We start from the raw sequence: 25551 nt of genomic DNA on the forward strand, positions 1-25551 counted from the left end.
ACCTTGTTAATTCACAAAGATCACTCTGCAGGAGCAAAGACACAAGAGAATGACTCAGTACTCTAAACAGTACTAAATGAAAATCGCTAATTGCGGCAGGAACAAAATGCCAATAGCAAGGAGCTCTAGTAATCACACGAACAGACAGAGAGCTCTAACGTAGGTATCGTAATACAAATCAATAACGAAGGTAAAGAAAAATAACACCATAAAGCAAAGGAACAGGTTCGTTCCTGTACCCACGACAAACACTGAGGCAAAGGCAAAAGGAAAAGTAAGCTGTGAAGCCAGCAAGCCAGAACTCACGGTAACGCAGAGAACGCCGCAAACGAGACGCCACCACTAACTCCTCGGACGGAACCCCACCAGTGACCCGGAACGGAACACCGACTCTGGCTAATCGCAAAGCACTTCCTGGAGTGCTAGGCGGGCCTAAGTATGATTACCGGCTTCAGCGCGCATGCGCGCGCATTCACCAGGGACGCTTTTCCGCCAACCACAGTTTTGCCAACCCCGCATTCGAACTCTGCCTGTGCTGGGGTTTGTATGGAGCAGGCATGACACCTTTTCTGCGAAGAATTCTGCGATTTTATTGCAAGATTCTTCTGAGCAAGGGGCCGGTGTTACTGTTCTATCTAATGAGGATAGTTCTTTGAAAATGCCGAACAGTTCCTTAGAAGAATTGTCCGCTTTTTCAATCTTCTCTGTGTAATAGGCTGCTCTTGTTTTCTTTATGAGTGCATGGTACTGTCTCAGCTTTAACTTATACACTGTTTTATCAGAGACTAAGAAGCCCTTCCTCCACTTCCGTTCTAGCTTTTTACATGTCTGTCTTGCCATCCTTAAATCCAGATAGTACCATGGTGCGCTCGTGTTCCTGCGCGGGGTTCTGGTTGTCCATGGGGCCACCACATCCAGTGCACCTTTTATCCAGTTATCTACTTCCAGATTCTGCTGGTTAACATCAGTGTGAAGGAGGGGGGGGATTTGCTGAAAGGGCTCTCGAAAAGCTATTTCCCTCAAAATTCCTCCATTTCCTATGTCTGTTGCTATATGCCAGCTCCTTTTTCTGAGATGCCTTTATTAGCGGGATTGAAAAGGTCACTTGATAGTGGTCTGACCAAGGGACTGCTGCTGGGCAGTCCACTGGCAGTTCGAAAAGATGGGATGTGATAGATGTCCTAGTTGATGCGTTATCTGTGAAGATTTTAATTCTATTTGGATGCCTGCTAAATCCTGGCTCAAGGCTTGTGCATCTCCGCAAGATTTATTATCAAAATGTAGGTTTAGGTCCCGTAGAACTAGCAGGTTGCTATAGTGTAGCGCCGGCTGGATTAAGCACTCCATAAGACTATCTCTAAAACCGGAGGATGATCCGGGGGGTCTGTAAATCAAAAAAAACCTATATTATCTGTCTGGCGTTTGCCTAAATTGTGAAGGAGGCAGCTTCGCAGTGTTCTATCTCTGCCTCTTGCATGAAGCAGTCTATGGATAGTTTATATATCATAGCTATGCCCTCTCCCTTTTTTAGGAGGCGATCAACTCTACAGAGCCCATATAATGGTGGAAGAGCTTGTAGGACAACTGGAGCAGAAAATTCGTCCAGCCAGGTTTCTGTTCAGAATAGGATGAGAATAGGATTCTGAAAATGAAGGAAAACTGACTCGGGCCATACTGACTTTCCATAACTTGCATACGCAAATGAAGAAGGGGGGGTGCTATGAATGAGTGGCTTACTGGTCTATGTGGATCGGCTCAGGAAGACATGCTGCACCTACTATGCTCCTGTAGAGAACTCACAATGGAATGGAAGAAATTTCTGAAACAACCTTTCAATCAACGAAGGATCCGCACCAGGAGGCAAGCTCTGCTAGCATGTTTTGAACCGAGCGACCCACAATTGAACTGTAGAACAGTAAAATATCTGAGACTGTGTGGCAGCAAGATGCCAGAAATACAGACAATAGGAACCTAACCAGAAATAGCACTTGTATAAGTGCCTGAGGTCTGCGAACACTCTGAGTATAGGATTTGGGAACTCAGACTATATGTCTTTTTAAATACAAGAGTTTTAATTATGTACATGACAGTGTTCAAATGAGTATATTTTTTGTATTGCAATGGTTTTAATTAACTATGCAAATAAATTAAACTTGAAACTTGGTTAGTTTGACTGGGTGCTGTTCTGGATGTCTGGGTTGTTTAAGGACTTGTGGCGTTAAATAGTTCTGTTGCTTTTGATGTGGCTAGTATTTCAGATTATCTCAGCATGTTGCAAGAGCGTTACTGCTAAGGTGGGAGGTATGTTTCCTATAACAGGGAAAAAAGATGTGAAATACAAATGTGGGATAAACGTACAGGGGTAGTGAAGAAGTAGTTGAAGAATCGACTAGAGGAGAATGAAAGGAATCGAACCCTTAATTTAGCTTTAGGCCCTTATCATTCTGTTTTACCTGTCTGTCACGCAGAAACGGCAAAGCATTATTATCATGTAAAGAGAAAAGCTTTGTATGAGGCTGGTTAAATGTGTAGTTAAAGGGCATGTATAGGTTTCACATCTATCTGGTAAATAATCTACAGCCTGCTACGGTCGGACTTTTAAGTGTATTTCCTCCATCACATGTGTTTTTCTGGGAACCTTCTTGACTTGGATATTTTACAGGAAACTCAGAGCAGCAGTGGATATTCCAAACTTCGATTTGTAAAGGTAGCGTGACTGCTAGAGTCACGAAAACAGGAAAGCTGCTCTGAGGAAGTGTGTGTAATTAAGAAGTAGAAGAATGGGTGGGGAAGAACGGAAAAGCACAAATCTTTTTCTATGGTTACTATTGTTTTGGAGTGAAGGCTGCTTGCCAAAATAGTATTGTAAGAATGGGCTTTGCAGGGTGTGTAATTTGAGACGGACTCGTGCTTTTCTTATGGTGCGGTAACTCTCCCTGCTGCTTTATTTTGTGCATATGCAATAAACATGCTTGTCCTCCTTTTGTTACAGATGTAGTGATTAATGATTTTAGCTACGTGAAGGATTTTTCCTGACAAACGATCCGACTAGAAACCCCTACACTACCTTCCGACAGCCACTAGAGCACTAAAATTCAGGCCTTTCATCTTCGTGGAATTTTCACAATAAACAACATACGGAAAACAAGCACTACAAAAACATTACCAGACCTGGGTAACAAATTCCACCTACACAAATTCAAGTTTGATTTAGATTTCTTCAACTTAGGCATATACTGGAACCAATGCGACCTGCCATGATAAATCCCCCTAGATTTAGTCCCTTAAGAGTCCAAATTAATGATGGAACCATTGGAAAAAGCTAGAATCTCCAGAGTGCACAGTACTTTGGTGGCAAATACCCCGGACCCATTGGTTTGATTGTAAGTTGGGGGACAATAATTGGAGAGTTGAATGATAATGGAGAAAAGCCAAGCTATCACCCCGCTCACGGCTCATTCAGCTCCGCTACGTTCAAAGGATTTACTATAGAATTTAGCTAGAGAAGCTAGCCCTTAAATCAGGAATTTTTCCAAATTGCACCAGATGCAATGGAGAACGTGGCACATTTATGCATATAATTTGGGACTGTAATAGTATAATAAACTATTGGCAAACATTCAACCACCCCTCACTGAGGTCACTGGGCTACCAACGAAGCAAACTCCTAAAGAGGCCCTGTGGGGACTCATGGACAAAATGGGAAGAGGTAGAGCAGAAGGCACACTCACTTGTCTGGGGTTTCTGGTAGGTGAAGAATTGGAGGGCAGAAGCACCTCTTATTGTATGAATGGAAACAGGGCATAGACAGATGTGCTATGTAAGTGCACACGGGTGGCCAAGAAGTTAAAAAGGATCTGACAGACATGGCTAGTGATGATGTAAAGAGCTGCTAGGTATGTACTTCAAAACTGAGTAAGATGATCAGAGTAAACTTAGTATTGTAACAGGTTTTCAGATGATATTTGATATTATACTGGATACTCTATTGAAGGCAACTGTATTGAATGCTGTCCTGTCAAATGACTACACCTATATTTCTGGTATCTCTCTTGGTTTCTAATTAAAATAAAAACAAGTGTAAACAAGCATACAATGCAACGGTTTCGCCTTTGAAAAAGTTAGAGCTATTGGCATTGTAAATGACAACATTTTTATTTATGTGATGGTTTTCAAAACAGATAAATAAATGGCACTGTCATTTACAATGCCAATAGCTTAATCTTAATCTCTCGCAGATGCCACACACAAACACAGAGACCCACAGAGTCCCACGCACATACATACCTGCAGAGCCACATGTAGAGCCACACACACACACATACACAGAGCCACAGACACACACACACACACACACACACACACACACACACACACACACAGCCCCCCTCCCCCCCCGGTCGGGACGCACCCTCCAGGGCCAGCATGGACGAGAAGTCCTTGTAGTTGGAGATGCCGGTGGAGTCGGTGATGCAGGTCTTCCACAAGTTGGACCAGAAGGTGGCCGTGGTGATGACCGTGCCGTCGATGCCCGACACCTTCCAGGAGTCGGTGGGCAGCGTGGAGCAACAGTTTCCATAAATAAGGCCCAAAGTTTCTATTAAGAGGAAGGCATAGTGCAAGGATTTTTGGACCCACTGGCAAACGTTTTGTGGATGTGGACTCCTCAAGAGGGGTATATTTTCAGCTTCCTGCTGCAATATGGGACTGTTTGAGCTCTATTCTTGGTAGTGCAGTAAGACAGTAGCACACCACTTAAGGTGCATTTGAATAAACACATTTCAGTTTAATATTCACACACAAAATTGTATAATATAATCAGTTTTACTCCTGCTGAATTGTCGAACTTAGAGCACCTAGAGTGTGTGACAGTTATAATTGCCTTTCACCTCTCACGCCTCTCACAGAAAAACAATTCTGGTCGATTAAAATATTGAATTAGGTATTCAAACTTTCCTCTATAAAAACTGCAATTATTTTTTCTCCATAAACAACGTGCCTTCTATTTCGGGGATGGTATTTCTAAAATATATTTAAACACATTTAGACGATTACTTTGTGAGTTGGTCACCTTAATGTACTGGATAGCAAATGCTGTGTTGTGTGGAAGGTTTCTTAAAGTGTTTATATAAACTGGCATTTTTATTGATATAACTGGCATCTTGAATTGTGAAAGAAAATATTTTGATCAGAATGACTCTAAATGCATGTCCATTAATCAAATGTTCAGTTTATTGCACTGTTACCTCAAGTGCACAGACTGTTTTGCCAAAAGTGTTTCTTTTACAGTCACACAAGTTGATCATATCGCATCCTTACTTTATTATGTTGAGTCACGTGTGCTGCTGTTAGTAAATTAAACGAAATATTTTTGCTATACAGTTGTTTTGGATTTCATACCTATTGACTTTAACATGTCTATCTTACAAAGAATACAATATTAGGCAGCATTATTGTTGACGTACGAGAATAATCCTCGGGATTGGCATATGTTTAAAAAAAAAACGCGGTGGTTCTCGGTTTACAGGGTAACCTTCAGTGGTGTAAACAAAGTCTGGTGCGGGGGAGGGGGGGTGGACGGATGGGCTCGGTAAAGGTGATAGGCCCAGGGGAAGGAGGGAGGGCCCATGTACTTTGCAGGGACCCCTTCAAGTTTCGTTACGCCACTGGTAGCCTTGCAGTAAAAAAAAAAAAAAAAATTTAAAACATTGCGGTGCTATCAGCCAATAAATAATTGTATCCCGAGGTTTTCTTTCGCTGTTCCTTCCGCTGCACCATGTGCACTAAAGTTAAACGGGGGGCTTCAGTCCCTTTGTTCGCCGAGTGGTAAACAGGTGAGTTGATGCTTTCTCTGGTGCCTGGACATTTCTTTTTCAATCTTAGTGCCAAGTTTCGCGAAAGCTCCATGTACACCCTAGGGCTAGGCACTGCGTTTAACTTGAGGGTCTGAAGGGGATATGTGTGTGTTTGCCATCGGCACCAAACCTTCTTTACTGGGAGCTGGACCCACTCCTGTTCGCATTTGCAACTAACTATGGAAGATTCCACCTATTTTGCCAATCCCTTGTGTGCGTGAACAGGACAAGAATCGTTCTCTCTGTCGATCTAGTTCTACAGCCAGGTCTGGTGGCTAAGGGGACTAATGCGTCCACTGTAGGGTCCTATGTTCGACCTCATGGTCGCAGGTTGAAATCCCGGGGGTCCCCTCAGCCTTTCATCCATCTGAGGTCCATAAAATGAGTACCATTGAGTTAGGTTATTCAGCGCCAAGATCCCTACCTTATAAATACACGTTATATCCATGCACCTAGACACCCTCGCCTCTGAGATTTACTGTGATTTGCAGATCCCAAGTTTCACCCTACCGTGGTAAATGAACAATTGCAAGGCAGGCACCCACGCCTGAAGGCCTTACACATCAGCGTGTGCTGCGTCTCTACGTTTTCAAGCCCAGAGACTGCAGCTGTGTGTTTCTTCTTCGGCGGACGGCTCGGCCGTCTGACCTCCCCTGGTGCTGTGCGCAGAGTAAACACTGTCCTCTCTCAGCACACCCCCGGACTCCTAGGGGCCGCAGCTTCGTGTGCGATCATCGCTGATGCTCATCCCAGCCTGCACAGGCGGGCTCCGGCTGTTTGTCTTTCAGCACAGCACCTCAAGTACTTGCCCCCTCAGTCAGCTTCCAGATTAATTCCTCAGACCCCAGTTTATTAATTGCAGCCCCCCACCCCCTCACCCCAGTTCACTATCTCGCAATTCGTCACACCCTGGGACACATATATCGCTTCCCTAGCACGGCCTCGACACACATCTCTTTCCAGCGGTGTTAATTCCCCCAGCTCGGTACAAACACCCCCCTATCCACTCTAACTCACCGCCTGTGGCCTGGGCCCAGCTCACCTCCGAGTGATGTTCTTGCTGTGCTTCTCGTTCGCCACCTTCATGCGCTGCACCCCGGACATGGTTGCACTCCGTCCCCTCTCGTGCCCTGCTCAGCCCTTCTACCACTGCCACTGCCCCGACACTGACACCTCATCTCCTCCCCCCTCCGGAGCCTGGCACCGAAGTCCACGCAACCAGTCCGCATGGCAGCCGCCGCCATCTTAGAAGAGGTCTAACATATGGATATTTACAGTTGTGTCACTGGAGTGATCCCTCTACTAAACACTAAAATAATATTTTGTTGTGTACCAATACATTATGTTTTTATTCTTTCTAGAAAGTTATTCAAGTACGTTATTTAAAAAAGGTATTTACCTCTATTTATAAATACTTTCATTAATACTGACATCAGAAAAAATTCATAAATAACTTGTTGTTTATCGCTAAAAGTAATGCCCTGGATGTACAAATGATCAGAAAACAAACGCTCAACACATCACTACTACTTTACACCTGTTATGGCACAATAGTATTTCGCAATATTTTATTCTGATAGGCTGGCTCCGGGTGACGTCCCCTCTCGCTCTATTCCCCATCTCCAAGGAGCACGGCGTCACTCGTACTTTCTCATCCTTTTCCAGCAGCGTTGGCTTGCTTGTAAAGGGCGAATGCAGTGGAATGCTTACAAAGATCTAAAGGTCACAGATATTTTAGCAGCTTGTTTAAAAAAAACATAAGTATTTCATTGTCTGAGATCAATACTGGGCTGCTCTGGAAAAAAACCAACGCGCCATTTTTACAAATATGCTATGCAATTACATTATGCTTGTGTTATTAATCATCATATAAATAAATGTGCCTACTTTAATTGATTTATTGTTAACTACGTAAAACAAGCAGCAGATGACGGGAAATTAAACAAGTCAAGTCCCGGGCCGGCAGCCAATCACAGCGCGGCCCGGGACAAAGGGGCGGGGCTTAAAAAAAGCCCGAGAAACGCCCCCGAATCGCGTTTTCCCGAGAAGGCGTGATTGACAGCCTCTGTCTCCCAATGGCTAGCCTCCATTTATGGAGCTAGCCAATTGGAAACAGAGGCGGTCCGAACATCCCTACTGAAACCCAAAAGTTTTCGATCTGGGAGGGGCACTGCGTGCCCCTCGCCAGGTCGAATTTAATAGCAACAAGGGACCCCAATTTTAGTCTGTAGGGACCATGGGGAGCATACTTTTGAAAAACAACAGTGGTCCCAAACAAAAGTAATAATGAAAGAATAAAATATAGACAGAGTCAATCTATATTTACAGGACAGACATTTCCAGCCGGACAGGGGTCTTCCAGAGATTTTACTCCGTATTTATGTATTGAAGTCACATAGAGAATACCTTCCAACAATCAACCAAAGTGGACAACAAGCCTGTGTCCAGTACTGACAGAGCGAGTACAAGCGGTGATATAGACAGCAGAGAAGGGCTTTGTAAGGCAAACCAACGTTACTCTATAAACAGTACAATTGTACAGAGTATAACATAAATGCACTAGACATTTCAGTAGTAATCACATTTCAGTTCAAGTGCATAAAAGGTCGACGGCGTTTCAGACCCCTATAAAATATCAGGGACCATCATCAGGACAAATACAATGAAAAGCCTTAGATTAATTAAGCCTCTAAATGCCGAGTCGCCTCATGAAGGAGAGGCTGGCTCCTCAGGCAGATGATACAACCGCGAGCCCAGAGTCGGGTTGCGGGAGCCGCGGATAAAGTATTTTCCGTCGGCTGGCCAGGATACCGGATTAGTCGGCTTGAGTGATTTCCTGGCGTCCTCGCCAGGTCGAAACCTAAAAAAATATGCAAGATTGGAGGAGTACTCCATACTATGCGCTAATGGTGCAAGAAGCTGTCTTAATGCAGCTGTAGAGCAGTGTCTGGTCTTATCACTAGTAAGCAACGATACCTACTTGCTGAGAATAAAAAAAAATAAAAAAATAAAGAACTGAGCAAAACAGTGCTTACATTGCCTGTATTTAGAACCAATTATATTATTGATGAAATGAAGGTATTTAAAAAAAAGTATCTTTTTTTGTTGATATTTGTTTCAGAAAATAAACAACAGACAGACATTGTAATGTTTATGAACGTTAAAACACGATGATGGAGAGCAGCAGTTTTTTTGTGCGGCTAACATATTTTAGTGTGTGTTTATCTGAATGAGTGCTGTTTCATCCATTTTATACAAGGCTCAGGAGGCTGGTGGCGTCAAAATTGAGGACAATGAATATACCCTAACACAAATTCACAAATGTTACTGGACTGCTTATCATAGGGTTGTTTCAGTAATCTATCCTTTGGGGTAACTTAGACTCATGTGACATTCTTCATAAAGTTGCTTTTATGGGGCTGAAGCAATTAATCTGGGGTAGCAATACAACTCCCTTAATGGCTTTTGTGTTTTATAAATCTGCTTTAGGGTGACCAAAAAACAGCAGTTGTGAAAAGGGGATAGGAGATCATGTCTTTATTATGATTAATTATGCTGCTTAGCCCATCTTTATAGGTGTTCTGTTCACTGATGAGTGATTTGGCTCTACCCTGAGGCAGGGTCTCGAGATTGTGACCACTCCTGCCCCACTCATCGTTTTAGGGCTCCCAGTCTGTAAATTTGGTGTCCTCATTGGGCATGTAAAAAGGTGGGGGGTAGTATTTGTACCTTGCACAATATTTTACTTAGTGTCACCCTTTTCTAAGGATGCCCATTCACTTTTGTGGGATTAGGATAACAGCATAAAGTGTTTGAAGGGATTTTGCTTGCTCACTTTGGCATTAGACCATCCTGCAGATTTCACAATTGTTTCAAATTGAGATGGTAAATATTTTATGTGCTTTGCATGGTAAGACCAGAGTAGCTAGTAGGTGTGATTCCTTCTTCAGTGCTACAGTTTTGATGTTTGGTTGTATTGTGAACTAATATGAAAAAGTATTTTACTTAGTACTGTATTAATAAAACAGCTTCTAGCCTGCATGCAAAACGTAGTCCAATATCAAAGCTCTGGGAAGGAGTTCAGAAAAATAAACAAGCATAGATCTTCGATACAAGACTTGCTTCAATTCCAGTCAACAATCTTAGAGCGTTGATGAAGAAGATTAAAGTCCCGATGATCCTTTTAACACAAACAAACAATAATACCTTGGAGATGTCCCATTGGCTTCAAAGAATAGCAAACCAATGCAGCAACAAATATATGAAAACACACTGGTACAGAAGAAGATACTTGATGTGTTGATTGTTTGCATATTGTTTAGATCTGGAATAGGTATTTTTTTTTCATACAAAGCTTGCATAATATCTAAACGCATTGCATTTGCCACAAATGACAGATGAACCAATAAATAAAATACATTAACTGTCAAACTGTTGCTACTTACTGTAGAGGCACTGCCATATCCTAGAGGATAGAACTCAGGAGCGTTCACAGACAATTGAGAAGCAACTGCAGTAGAATTTATAATTTGAGATTTAGACAATGCTGAGTTGCCAGAATTCTGTGCTAAAAATATATCCTGAGGTAGAGGACTTGATTGTGAATTCTGGGTTACAAACATATTGTTTCCTGGTGGAGGCGATTTCGGCGATCTCAAACGATCTAAAAAGAAATACAATAAAGTGTTACGATGCTTTGTGGTTCCTTCCTAGAAACATGCTGCCTGTTAGGCTGTAGAAATTCCTATGCCTTAACAGTTTATGTATTACTAGCTTTAAATCCTTATTCCTAATAACTAGAGTGATTTTTAAGGTTGATTTACAGCTCAATCCAATCTCACCTGAATGCATTATATCCTTGATATTGCTACTACAAATCTTTACTCCATTGCATTTAAACCACTGGATTCTAATAAAAATGTACCCCTACATTTAATTAATTCTAACACATAGGAGTATATCAATTAAAGTTAATTACGTACATTTAGCAATACCACACATCCTTTACTACTTAACACTGCGTAGACTCAGAGGTGCCAAATTTGTTTGGTTCACAAACATTGGTTTAAAAATGTATTATCTAGTAGAATGATCATTGAGGCAAATATAAATCAATAAATATTTTAAGTGACCAAGAAACATTTTGATATTTCTAGCTCTGTTTAGACATTATTCAGGTTTCTTTCTGGTCTTATTTACAATATCGGCAGGCTGGGTGGAATCTTCGGCTAATGCTATTACAATCATTTACTAATATTTTTCCAGTGGGTTGGTTTTGCCTCTGGCCTCTTAAAGGTTACACACACATCTGCCTAGATCACTGATGCAGGGCACATCAGCTAGCTCTTGTAAGGAGAGTCTGCAAATTTTAGTCAACACTATTGTAATTTGGTGTTTTTTCCCCCTAGAGAAAAATGAATGCAGTCGGAAATTAGTTCTACCCTACCACAACCAAAGATTACAAAAAGCCAGCCCTATCACAGTCATTACATGATGTCACACAAAACATCTTTCAATGCCTGAAAGAAATTATATAATTTCAGATGACATCAGTGATGTTACCAATACTGACATGAAACATGCCATGGTTGATGTAATATGTGAAGTAAGTCAGTTTCTTCATTTGGATATAATAATATCCATAAAAGTATCACAATAACAAGGCAAAATACATTAAAATACTTTTCCCTATGTTTTACCATTAAAACCTCAGCAGATTTAAAAGAATAAGTATTCATAAGATATACATAAAACTCATACAAGTTCAAAAATAGCTAAAATATCTCAGATTGTAAAACAGTGCAGTGCATAAGCTGCTCTCATAAAAACAGAGCTTCCATGTAAAAGAGGCATAAGCAGCAAAACAAGAATAATTTATGAAACAATATCCATTACATATTAATAAAGTATGCCTTGACATCTTAATGTACGAGTTACTTACCTTCGGTAACGATGTATCTGGTAGAGACTATTCTAGCCGCAGATTCCTTAACGTAGAATTACTCCCAGGCGCGAGACTGGATCCGGAAAACTCTTTTTTGCCACAGTATCCCTGCATGCTGGAGGGACGGCATCACGCGACTCCGCCCAGGCGTTGTCCGAGTACGTGATGTCAGCGAGGTCACATTAGTCCCACCCAGGCACACCTACGTCTGTTTTCTTCAGAGAACTTTTCCGCACCACAACGCGGAACCATCAGACAAACTGTGGGAGCATGGGAACTGGGTGCGAAAGAGCAGAAAAAGGAATGGTGACTAAAACACCATAAGGAGCAGTGTCAACACTGCAGCATCCAAAAGCAGGGAAAGAAGAAAGAACAGAGCACAGCCTTGAGCAGGCACCCTGCCAGCACGGAGACAGTCCCCCCACCCTCCCCGAGGCAAGGAACATATACATATAACTCAAGCAAAAAACACGCTGTCAACAAGGGCCGTCCGGCAGCCAACAATGCCACAGTCCCCGCAAGGAGGACTCGAGTGGCCATAAAACACACAGAACAACAAGGGCAACTAACCCAAAAGGAGGTCCAAGAACCAGATCAACCCACCAGTCACTGAGGGGGTAGAAGAAGGAGGAGGAGGAGGAGGACGAAGCCCGCCAGGACCCTCTGGATGGACGAGTCTGCCGGGTCATGGAATAACAGAGTGCCATCGAAGGGAAGATCAACCAGCAGTTTCTTAACATTTTCCAGGAACACACTGTCCCGAAGCAAAGCATGGCCGGCGAAGGGCAACCGAAGAGGCCATGGCACGACCCAGCACCTCCGATATGTCCAGAGCGGAGCGTAGAATAATAGCCGCTAGCTCCCGGCCATCTAATGCATGGTGCCGCAAGTCAACCCGGTCAGTCTCTTGTGAAGCAGCAGACCCCAAGCACTTAGACGAGTCCCACAAACAAGAGGTGGACCTAGCCAACACACAAGGTGTTAAGGGCCCGCTTAGCAGCGCCGGTCGAGGCAAACATGTTGCGTCCCCAAGAGTCCAGCCAGCGGATCTCCCGGGACAGTGAAGCCAACAGCGGCGGCAGAGAGGCAAAGGCAGTCCGCAAAAGTGGACTGGAGGCAGAGGGGTGTAGGGAAAGACACGCCGGGTCACACGGTGCTGGAAGGTGCCAGTGCAGGAGGCATTGGGGCATCGGGTCCCCTGTAGCGGGACGCCCCCAAGTCCCCATCAGGGAAGAAAGGAGCGGAGCGAACCCTCAAAGGGAAGCAACAGCTCCCGCCCACCAGAGTCCTGTTGGACAACCTCTAGAAGATGATCTGCAGGGAAATGAGCAATCAGATCACCCATGAGCAAAATACCCACAGCCGTGGACACAGCGTAATCAAAGGCCGCACCCGCCTCCGTAGGGCCCCGTGGTGGGGTAAGTAGCTCCTCTGTGGGCGACGGCTGCAAACTAAGGCGGCCGTCCCCGAAGCCAAGCGGGGCGGGCAAAGGCAAGACCTGAAAAGTAGAAGGAGGGACCGAGGAGTGGGGAACCAGTCGGTACTCTGGCAAAAACCACGGCCTCTGGATGATGACGCCGGGGAAAAAGCCACCACGCAGCAGCCCGTTTCCGGTGAGGACACCACCAGCAGGCACCCACCCTACGGAGAAGAGGGAGCGTCCGAAGACGAGTCTGCGACTCGACAGGGATGCGACCCGAGCCCCGGCGACCTCCCGCGACACCACAGGGACTCCTGCAGGAGTTTGCGGCGAAGCAGAGGCGCCGTGGTCCGAAGGAGGGACCCCTGAAGGGCTGCACCCCAACGGCATCAGATCCTCCAAGCCGTCGACGATGGCGCTGGCTTCGAAAACCTTCCGGAAAAGCTAAGCGAGGGGAAGAAGCAGACCAGGAGAGACCGGCTGAGAGTAGTTCATCAAGCGCTCCCTCCGCGACTTCGGCTTCAACTGTTGGCACGCCTCACAATCAGTGGAGCCGTGATCTTCCCCTAGACACCACATGCAAATGAGGTCAGGGTCCGTCGCCAACATAAGGCGTCCACAAAACGTGCAAGACTTAAAGCCCGAAGGCATTCGCACACTGTTCCACACAGATAACCACAAAAGTGAAAGGGAAAGGGCCCAAACAGGTCAGGAGCATAGACCGGATCCGCGTTGCATGCAGAAAAGGAAAAAACTGATGTAGGCCCGCAAGGGTGGGACTTATGTGACCTCGCTGACGTCACTTACGCGGACGACACCTGGGCAGAGTAGCGTGATGCCGTCCCCCCGGCGCGCAGGGATGCTGAGGCAAAAAAGAGTTTTCCAGATCCAGTCTCACGCCTGGGAGTAATTCTACGTTAAGGGATATGCGGCTAGTAGTCTCTATCAGATTTCTATAATTACATCTAGGACATCTCATTTCATAGCACAATAAAAAATTGATTAGCGGCCCTTATATGTTAATACTTTCAAATATGTGAGGTAATTTATTCTAAAGATGATAGATACAATAAAAGTAGAGACAGAGTGGCATATCTCCAGGTTATCTAATGCACATATATATACTGAAAAGCTTGCTTAAAGCAGATATACTTTCCAGCGCTAAACAGTGTTCTTAAAAATTGCTTTTTAAGATCACTGTAATATTTACAATTCAAGATAGAGTTCACTGTAGATTGGTTAGACATGCCATCACCAAAGCAGTCATTCAGCATCTGCAACCAAAACCTCATTCTTGGAATGGCAACCTTAAAGTGCAAAGTGCCCAGACGTAATCAAGTGAGATAAAATCTATTTGGCACATTTAATAATTAGGTATTCCTTCTAGTAAAGGGCCCGAGAGGTAGCTACAAACTGAATTCTTTCTGCTACCACAGTTGTCCCTTTCGGTCTCTCATGTTGCCATTAAAATAGCATTTATTTTCCTTCTAACTATAGCACAAAATGCTAAGAGGGTCTTCAACTCTAATACTCTATGCGTGGCTGCTCTTCAGCTTTGCTTAAAGGAGAGTGAAGTATAGTGGAGTGGCGAAGAGTGGAGTGGTGTAGAGTGTCGTGGATTGTGGAAGGGTGGAGTAGCATAAAGTGGCGCAGAATTGCGCAGAGTGGAGTAGAGTGTGGTTGACTGGTATGGCGTGGGGGGAGTGTCGTAGCGTGGAGTATAGTGGCATGGGGTAGTGTTGTGGAGTACAGTATCATAGAGTTGAGTGGTATAAAGTTTTGTGGAGTGGTGCAGCGTGGAGTAAAGTGGCCTGGACTAGAGTGTTAGGGTGTGCATAGAGAGGAGTATAGAGTACAGTATCGTAGAGTAGAGTGTCTTAGAGTGGAGTCAAGTGGCATCGAGTGCTGTAGAGTGTAGTGGCATAGAGTGCCGTAGAGTGGAGGAAAGTGGCATTGTGTGGGGAGATTCATGTGATATTTGTGAGCTAAAAGCTGGATGGGGGAGTGTGTGTGTAAATTCTAAAAGAATGAAACTAAAATCCTGAAGAATTGTGGGGGGGACTGGTGTGTGTGTCTTTCCATGTAGTCTAAGTGAAACCCACAGCCATCTGAAGAAAAACAGGCCGGCAAAATGAAACCAGCTCAGCTGCCGCTGACCAATGAAGACCGAAGAAGTGAGAAAGACTTCAACAAAGGTAAACAATGGGTGGGCTGTGAGCCCATTTGTAAAGTTTTTTTTAAGGTACAATAGATCTCAGAGGGACCGCGCATTTGAGCTGCCTCAGGCAAAACCTAAAAAGAGAAGAAAGGAACACCTTAGAACGCAAAGAGCATTCTTAACTACCCAGACTCTAAGGTCAACTTACAGTGTATGAACTGTCTAGTGCCCAGACAGACTGCTGAGGCCAAACTGAATAGATCTCCAACACAGTGATTACTCTCCAACTGTGTGTATGCTTATGTTCCGCTGAACTTATAGGGACAGTATTGAGTTGCGTGCTACTTTTACTTTTTCTTTAAAAGAAAAAACTGTCTGGACAACGATTTACTGGCTGAGGATATTCGTTTTACTAAGTTCTTCTAGGTGAATAACTCATACTACCTCCCTGAGTAAGCTTTGAACTGTTCTACTTCAAACTCTGAAGTAGTCCACTTGGTGCTCAATTTAAGGCTCCAAAATAAGGTCAAGCTCCTGTGGTAAAATGTTCTGTTTATAGCAATTTGACCCCAATCGACCCGCTTGCCACAGGACAAACCAAAAGTACCCAAATCTTGCAAACTCATTTTATAATTCTTGTCACTATTATTCTTGTTTCTGTCTATTATTAGAAAATGATCATGGGCAGTAGAAATTCAGCAAACCTGTTGTTGCCTTTGCTCACCTCTTCACGCCCCTTATGCTACCTCAAAAGGGCTTCACCGACGAGACCTGCTTTGTCTGTAAAGCATAGAGGGACTGGGTGGCTTGACTGTCTTGCTGCAGACAGGGTGCTGCACCCTAGACCCCAGACTCAGTAGGGGTCCTAGCGATGCATAGAGCTTGCTGCGGCTTTCCTTGTCACTGCATTTGTCGCCAGCAGTGAACGTTTGAAGTGGAAGTCTACACTGTCTCACTTACCCTGTGGGCTGCTGCCAATATGGAGTTTGTGTGATGGTGTATCCCAACAATAGTCTTCTATTACTAAATATTAATGTAGCTCACTCAAAAGTGCGCAGTGCCTCCAGGTTATTTTTACAAAAATATAATTACGGTTACTATAGAAAAGATGTTCAATAAATAGAATAAGAAAACTAGACCACAACGATGGACCCTTTTTGCTATCAGCACCTGCTATCCTATCCCCCCTAATCCAATGTATCTTAACCTCAAGTTACAATCGGGGTTTGTGTGCACACTGTATGGCACCCACCGTTACTGTGCCTTTTCCCTAAGGAACTGAATACAAGTAAACAAACACAAAGGTGCACCACAGAGTTCTTCAAATAACAATTCTGTTAATAAATTATGCAAAGATGATGTCTTTCTTGTATTTTCAAAATTCTTTATTTTTCCAACGTTAGCACCATACATCCGACGCGTTTCGTCCCTATGGGACTTCTTCAGGGCTTGTGATTTGGAAAAATAAAGAATTTTGAAAATACAAGAAAGACATCATCTTTGCATAATTCATTAACAGAATTGTTATTTGAAGAACTGTGTGGTGCACCTTTGTGTTTGTTTACTAATAAATAGAATACATTTTATCACGGGGTACTAAATTGTGCCGTCTGTTTTCTTCCTGTCTTCATAGGACGTTATAGTGACTACACTTTCTTTTAGTGATATATAAAACTGTACCAAGCTCCTGTATTTCATATGGCGGTTGGGAGTCAGTCGGTGCTTAATGCCTCACCAAATAAGTAGATTATAATAATACTAATAATATTAATCCACATTTGTATAGCGCACAATCACCCGTTGAGGTCTCTAGGCGCTGGGGGCGGTCGGGAAGATTAAGCAAGCTATTGCCCAGAGTCGCATGGTGCTGGGCTAACCTGCCGCCGGAGATCGAACCGTGATCCCCAGATTCCAGCGTCAGTCGCCCTGGCCGCGGCGCCACACCTCCTCCCTAATTATTGCGGGATAAGAACAAGTTCAATAACATTGTCTTATGAATATTAATGTTAAAGAGCCTACAGATGTAAATGTGAAAAGTTGACAGTGGGAAAACTATGCATGACAAGCATTTTATAAATGACTTTTTTCTTCCACCTTAGCCCCCCTCTCCCTCCGTAGTATGACTTGTCTGCTCACGCACTGCATCTTAGTTTCCACTTACCTGCAGACAGTACCACGCTGCCTTTCTTTAATGTAAGTAGGCCGTCGCTTGACCCCACCTAATCGAAAAGCTCGATAAAAATCAACCGGCTCTATTCTGATCTTAAAGCTACAGTGCCTGTTATGTGCGTGGCCTGGGAAGGGCAATTGGAGTTGCTACCTAGACAAACATACAATTTCTAGAACACTTACCAGCTCCAGTAAGGGGTTTTATGACTACATGTTGCAAATGCGTTGCCTACTGATGAGGCAGTAACAGCATATCACACTCATATACATAGGCAAGGTAGAGCAGGTAAGGTCTGTGTGGCCAACATTCAGTGTTTTTCCCGTATTTGCATTTTGAAGCCTTTGCCATTATCTGGAGAGTCACACATGTTTCCAGTGACAGTTGTACTTGGATTGTTAAAGCTTTTGCTTTGCCAGGTGATGTTCTCCGAGTGGGATAAAGGCAATTTATTCTACCAATTTCTTGTACGTGCCTGCTGTTTTAGTGATTTCTTGTCGCATGTACGATGAGTGATTTAATTAAAAGATTCTCAAGTGTGGGGATTAATGAGGTCACACTGCTGAATACAATAGGAGCGTGGTTCCTGCAGCTCCAATGACACAAGTGTTAAAGGAGGGTGGTGCGATGTTTGGCCTTGCCTGCACACCCCTTTCAGTTCCACTCCAAACTAAGGTCCACATGCATCAAGTGTGTGGACTTTGTGCTACCAGGCATAATGTTGCTTCGCACATTACGCAAGATACTCCCTATGCTTCCAGTCCACGCCCGCCCAGAGGTAGTGCGTAGTATCATCTTAAGCAGGCTTGATTACTGCAACGCACTACTTCTTGGGCGCCAGCCACTCTGGTTGGCAAACTGCAGCGAGTACAGAACATGGCTGCTAAGCTGGCTCTTTCACGGCTGAGCTCTGACTCTTCTTCTCTGGCGCTTTCTGATCTCCATTGGCTGCCAATTTACCAGCGCATCCATTTCAAAGCAGCATGCTTGGTTTTTAAGGCCCTTCATGGGCAGGGGCCTGTTCCGCTGCAGAAGCTGTTCTCATGGTACACGCCGGCCAGAGCGCTATGTTCTTCATCAGCATGCCTGGTGGCAGTTTCCAAGATTGTGAGGACTCGGATGGGCGGGCGCGCCTTCAGATTTACTGCGGCTAAACTGTGGAATTCTTTGCCCTTTTCTCTGAGAATCGTCGAGGATCTTTCCTCCTTCAAACAAGGTTTAAAAACTTATTTTTTCCCCTAGGACAGTGTAATTGCCACGACAGCATAACATCACGGTGTTCTAAGTGTCAAGCGCCAGGATACCCTTTGGGTGACAGCACACGTGGTACAAATAGGCGATACATACATACATACATAAATACAGGTCACATGTTTTTGTGTGTTGTGCCCGTGTAGCCAGGAGAGAGACACTCCTCACCTCAACGAGTTCTCTCTAGACCTACTCCAGCCGCTGACTTGCGCAGCAGAGCCATCGAGGGAACCCTCCTTAAGCAAGTAGGGTCGACTTCTCTGGCCAGCGGGGAAACTCACTTGAGAAGTAAGCATGATTTCAAATTTTTTTGCAGTATTTTAAAATGCGTGCTATTGACTGTCAAAATTGCAAGGGTAAACACCAGAGAGAGGAATAGAAGAGGAAATCGTATTTTCTGTAAACCTTTATGTACATGCATGACTTTGTTGGAATTGTTTGTTTTGTTTTTTCAAACAGACTTTTTTTCTCGCACAATTACAATGCTTTTTTACGTGATAAATCCAAAGTGTACAAGATACTGATTTAAATGATGTGAAAAAAACACTTGATGCGCCGTGGTTAACATAAATGACCTCTGTCAAATATCTTTGATATTACCTGATGGTAAACAACTCATTTTGGGTTTCTAGTCCTAGTTCTATTTCCCAAGAAAGTACTCATGCCTTTTTATAAAATTGCCCTTGACTCGGACTAACATTTACATACTGGTGATTGATAAGTGTATCTTCAGTAAACTTCATTACTTAAATAAGCCTCCCATATGCAACCCCTTTTTATGATTTAAGTGATGTTTTTGAAAACTCTAGTGTCATGATTACCCCATCTCCACTTTAATGCATCTGTGAAAATTACAAAAACTAGCTGCTCTCGCACGCACAACGTGCGGTGCGCGCACGCCATATGCTTTCAATTATCGCGCCCGTGGCTGGGCACAATAATTGAAACCACATGGCCTATTGGTATCTATTACGCCCACCAAGCACGTAATAGACACCAATAGGCCATGGGCAGAGCAATGCGCCCGCCTATGGCCAATTGCACGCAGTCTTTTATAAAAAGACGCAGGCAAAAGCCAATGCGGGAGCACAAAAGGAAAAGCACACGCACGAGCGTGTGCGATTCCTAGGTCAGTGCTAAAACCCTGTTTTTCACTTACTAAAGGTCTCACGCTACGCGAGCACTCCTGCATAGTGCAACGATAGGTGCGAGACCTAAAAAGATATAGAAAAGCAATTGAGTCTGCTAAAAAAAAAAAAATGGGAACGCTCACTCTGGTCATTCTTACAATAGGCACTAACAATTAAGGATTCAAAGTCTTTTTGGAGACAAGCGACCTATTTGCTTAAAGGTAAGAAAGACTAAATTGGTGTTCACAGTCCTACCTGAAGAGTGGGTGACTCACTTTGGGGGTCTCTACGCGCCAGGTAATAATGAGGTCGAGAGCCAAATGGAATCATGGGGTGGGGACCATGTGTGGTGCCAGGGAGGACTTGGAGTTCTCTTTGGAAGAAACACAGGTGGCGATTCGTTCTAGCATCCAGACTAGAGCCCCCGGCCCTGACTGAATCCCATGTGATTTGTATAAAGAGGACCCAATTGTCTGGGCTCCATATATTAATATGTTAACAAATGCCATCCTATCGGGAATGAACATTCCCCCCTTGTGGAATATAGCGGAAATAATACCCATTTATAAGAAGGGCGATAGAGCCAACACGGCTAGCTATAGACCTATAAGTCTAATTGACTCAGTGCAGAAATGTTTCTGCAAGCAGGTGTTGTCTAGGGTTTAGGACTGGATTTCAGAGCACCATGTCCAGAGTGATCTCCACGCAGGATTTCGTGCACATATTAGAACATTAGTCCAGGTTTTTCATTTTCTGTGTGTTTACTAGAGGGAGGTTAGTATCAGAAGTGGTAAGTTATATGTTGCCTTTGTGGACCTACGCACTGCATTTGATCTAGTACAGCCAGCAAAGCTATGGAAAGTGGTGGCAGAGATGGGCCTACCCCATCATTTATTAGAAATGTTAGTTTGATTGCATTCACTAAATACAGCCCAATTTAGGGGGGGGGGGGGAGGATAACCAATTCACCCAGCAGGTTCCTATTAAACAAGGAGTAAGACAGGTTTGTGTTTTAGCACCCACCTTAATTTCTCTTTTTATTCATGGGGTGGGAGATTACCTGGATAGAGATGGGTCTGATGCCCCAAAAATATATGAGAGAAGAGTTCCTGCATTACTCTTTGCACAGGACACTCTATTAATCATAAAATCCCCCCCCCCCATCCCCTGCAAGGGCTCAAACAACTGTTAAATGATTTTATTGGGTTGTGTAAGGTGCAGGGCCTGGTGCTGAACGAGGCCAATAAGAAATATAAGACCTTCTCCAAAGGGAATACTAAATCACATAAAAGAACTATGTATGCAGGAAGTACCCCCTAGAGCAAGTATTTGCCTTTGACTATCAGGGTATCCGTTTAAGGTGTAACCTAAATTGCCCCCCCCACCCCCCACACTGAAAAAGTCCAATTGTTGCTAATCCGGCAGACCTCTCATAAATAAAATTCATAAAAACACAGTGTCCAGGAAAGTGGCCCCAGCATTGGAAATGTATAATATCAAAGCACTGGGGCAGGAGGGGCTCTCTACGGGGCTGAACTGTGGTGTATTGGGAATTCAAACTCTCTTACTTCAATAGAAATCCTCTTTCTGAGATCACTTAAATCTTCCCATTATTACCCCCCTGGTTCCTGTGTTTTTGGATTTGGGCCATAAACAGCTGGCGTATACGCTGGACTATAAGCTGCTAATGTTTTGGAATTGTTTGTGGTCTTTTAAAGAGCTCACCCCTTACCGACCAGTGACGATTGAGCTGCTTAAACGACCCCAGGTAAAATCTATTCCATGGTTTAGCTCCCTGAAAAAGCTACTTAAGAGAGTTGGGATGGAGGAGTACTTGTCAACTCCTGAAAGACTGACTGTCCCTTATATCGAAGTGCAGGGTTAAAACAATATACTGGGAAACTACAATGGAGAAGGAGATAGCTTAACTGGTGGGTACACTGACCCAGGATTTTATGAATTTAAAATTGTCCCATTTTAAGAGGAAACCATCTATGAAACTGTTGCACCCATGACACGTAAACTATTTATACAGTTTGATACAAGAGACTCCCCACTAAACGGTTTTGCAATAAGTGGTGCAGAGAGGCTCCCACTGATGATCAGCGTGTAAGGCTAGCCTTGAATCTATAGTCCACTTGTTATTCTTTTGCCACCATTGCAGAAGTTTGAGGTTCAAGTGGATTGTTCCACTGTGTAAATTAATTGGACCTGGCCATTACCTTCAGGTTCTGAGAATTTTAGCCACTGATATTCGCAGGGTGATAGTCTTTGGTTTGGCCAGATTTTGGTATGCATTATGTATCAAACGTTTTAAATGTATTGCATAAATTGTCTTTTGCACTTTTTTAACTATATGAAAATCTTTTGTCTTTTTCATTTATTCCTAAAAAAAATTAAATTAATGATATGCAATCTTTATGATTGAAAATAAAGTTATTTGATGATGAAAGCGACAAATGGTGTCTGAGCATATTATTATCAACATTCTTCCAATTTAGATAATGCGGGTGAGAGCTAATTTTGAAGTTGGAATGATCAAGAAGGGAAGCCTTAAGACCGAAGATAATAGCATAGTGGCCAGTCCAGGTAGAGGGTAGGATCACCTTTAAGATAGTTGAAGTACTATAGGTGAATATTCAGTCTAGTGTATGTCCAGCAAAGCGCGTAGGCTCATTGACCATTTGAAAAAGTCCTGCCGTGCTCATGGTGTCTAACAGTGAAGTGGTATTGTTATCTGCGGCAGCCTCCAAGTGAACATTGAAATCGCCTAAAATATGAAAAGTATTATCGTAAACCCAAGATTCCAATAAGGAGTTGAAGTTAGTAAGAAGGGCATTTTTAGGTGTGCGCGGTCGAGTAGCATCCCTTTAAAGTAGAAATGGTTGGTTATTTTTAAACTGAAAAGGAATGTTTCACAAAAAAAAACATTTAATCGAAAGGAGCTGTGAGTGCGTAAGTTTAATCTTAGAAAAACAACTGTTTCATTCAGCATGCCTCCAGAGAAATCGAAGGTTATTTTCATTCATAGGTTTATTTATTTTTAAATATTTTTTCACTAGAATGGAGATGGAAATCTAACTTTCTTTCATGCAAAAAAGACTAATATAAACATTTAGGAAGCGATGCTCTGAAATCCTAACTTTTCAGGAAACTGTTCCTACTAATGTATCAAATTATCTAAAAGATGTATTTTCTCCTAACTGGGCCTCGTAATTTAAACAGGGAAAATACCGCTTTTAAATACCTTCAATAATAACACTAACATTCACACCATAAATACAAAGGAGCCTGTTACACAAACTTATCTTTAATCATCTGAAAAATAACTGCTGTGTCAATTCTTCCTTCTAAAGATAATTTTTCAAAGTTTATGGTACTTCTACCTTAAGTTCACATTTATCTTAAATACATTAAACAGCTTGAACTCACTATTCTGGTCAAGTTTATGACATCTGGCAGCAAGTTCAACTTTCGACTATGCAATAGTTTCAAGTGCTAACCTTAAGTTATGACTGGTACCTTTGTTAGATTGACTGGGGACTACAATGTCACTAGGGCACAACTATGTTGGTCCAAGGAGTTCTTTTAACAAATCAATTGTTGTGGGTTCCAAGTGAACTTGACAAAAACAACCTTCGACAAACGAAAACCAAAGCACAAACATTGTGTGTCCAGGTTTTATGATAACCCTAGCAGCCAGTGAATGTGTGTCCACAAACAACTCCAAACTACAGGCAAAAAGAACAATTTGAAATTGAAAGCCCATGTCAACGAAAGTTATTTACAAGAGCCATTTATATTTTACACCCAGTTATAACAAGTACCAGCGCCTCACTTTCTCTGAGTTCTCTGTAAGTACTCGACTGTGCTGAAACCTTTAATGGGCAATAACTTGACATTAAAAAAAACATAGCCCCATGATTATACTATACTCAGGGCAAAAGTCCTAAAAAATTTTTTTTAAAGGGGGAAGAAGTGGCAGGGGACTAACCAACTTAGGCAACACGCAAGTGACATTATGGACCATGCAAGACATTGCACATGGTATTGCAATCAATGACCTCACAGGAAGGGATATCAGACCTCACACATATATTTAGCAGGTCTATCATGAGTACATTTGAGCGCATTACAATATTTAACAAATAAGATTTTGCTTCGGCTTATGCCAAAAACATGAAGCTATTTCAAGGAACAGTGGTCCCTAACAAGTAGAAGATGGCGGGAAATAAATATGGATCAAGATTGATATCTATATAATCTGTCCAGCCAGACAGGGTTTAATAACACTAATGCAGGTATAGTCAATCAATTTGGTACAGTATCAAAGTGGGACACAGCCTGTGTCCTATTACTGTATAGAGACAATTGTGACATACATGAACGAGTGAGGCAAGAACAGGCAGTCTGCATGTATTCCAAGTTTTTGCAGACGAATACTACAGAGAGTACACTGTTGTGATTTAACCAATGATACAATCAAATCATCAAGTGTAAGGTGTCGACGGCGTTTCGATCCCCTTGTGACATAGCTGGATCATCATCAGGACATTCAAGATTCATGCCTTTATATAGTAAAAACCAAAATCATGCCCAAACATTTAAGTGAACAATAATATAACACAATAGGAGAAGGAAATAGGGAAAAAACGGGATAGGTAGTGGGAATGAAAACAGGTACAGGGATTAAAGAAAAAATTGTCATTTTAAGGGAAGACAAATAATGACATGTCCACTATAATGGAATATAACCTATTCCAAGTAGTAATGCGAGTTGTTTGGAGTGACTATTTGTGTCGAGCAAATAACAATACGACGCAGTGAAGTTTAAAATACATGATGGGGCACATCGGTTTGTGAAGGTGACTATTCAGTTCAAGCAAATACCAGTGCGACGCAATGATGTTTTGGGCACAATGGATTGTGAAGGTTAAAAACCAGCGGCGAGTGGATGGATCTGTGCAGTGACTAGTGAGATAATAGCTGGGAAGTTGGTTATGTGATCACCAGCGGGAGCTCGGCTTACCGCAAGGGTGTTGTCAAATACGCGATGGGGCACATTGGATTGTGAAGGTTAAAAACCGGCGGCGAGTGGATGGATCCGTGCAGTGACAAGTGAGATAATAGCTGGGAAGTTGGTTATGTGATCACAAGCCGGGAGCTCGGCTTACCGCAATGGTACGAGGTGTTCACATCAATGAAGGTCAACTGTAAATATTACAGTAGCAGAGACCTGTGAGGACAAATAAACCATCAGGGAATCGATCTCAATATAATAGGTGAGATGGGGTAAATATGCTAGGGATGCTTACCGCAGCCGCAGGTCTGCTACAATACGGGGAACTGGGAAGTAGCCCCTGTAAAATAAGCAAGGAGAGCCAGTAAGACGCAAGCCCATGCTTACAGAAGCTTGCTCAGAGGAACCAGGAGGGTGAGGGGCTCTGCTTACCGGGTTTCGTTGTCGGTCCGATTCCACAATGGGATTCAGGGTGTCGGTCCAATTCCACGATGGGATTCAGGGTGCCGCAAGGAGCCAATGCTCGGGTGGAGTAAAGGAATAAGCAGAGGACTCCATTATGTGAGCCGGGCGGTCATGTGATCGACGTCACGTGATACACGGGGT

The 25551-nt window shown here is 43.3% G+C and overlaps 1 protein-coding gene across 1 annotated transcript in view; it reads right to left on the minus strand.

The window, feature by feature from the left end:
- The window catches only part of PAIP1 (poly(A) binding protein interacting protein 1), a 545177-nt gene that overhangs the window by 512600 nt on the left and 7026 nt on the right, over positions 1–25551 (minus strand). The window contains exon 2 of the mRNA XM_078675041.1: positions 10301–10518. Within this exon, the coding sequence (XP_078531167.1) occupies positions 10301–10518 (218 nt within the window). The remainder of the gene's footprint in view (positions 1–10300; positions 10519–25551) is intronic.

This window comes from Lissotriton helveticus, chromosome 2_1, assembly GCF_964261635.1.
Source record: "Lissotriton helveticus chromosome 2_1, aLisHel1.1, whole genome shotgun sequence".
In the NCBI taxonomy this organism is placed as follows: domain Eukaryota; kingdom Metazoa; phylum Chordata; class Amphibia; order Caudata; family Salamandridae; genus Lissotriton; species Lissotriton helveticus.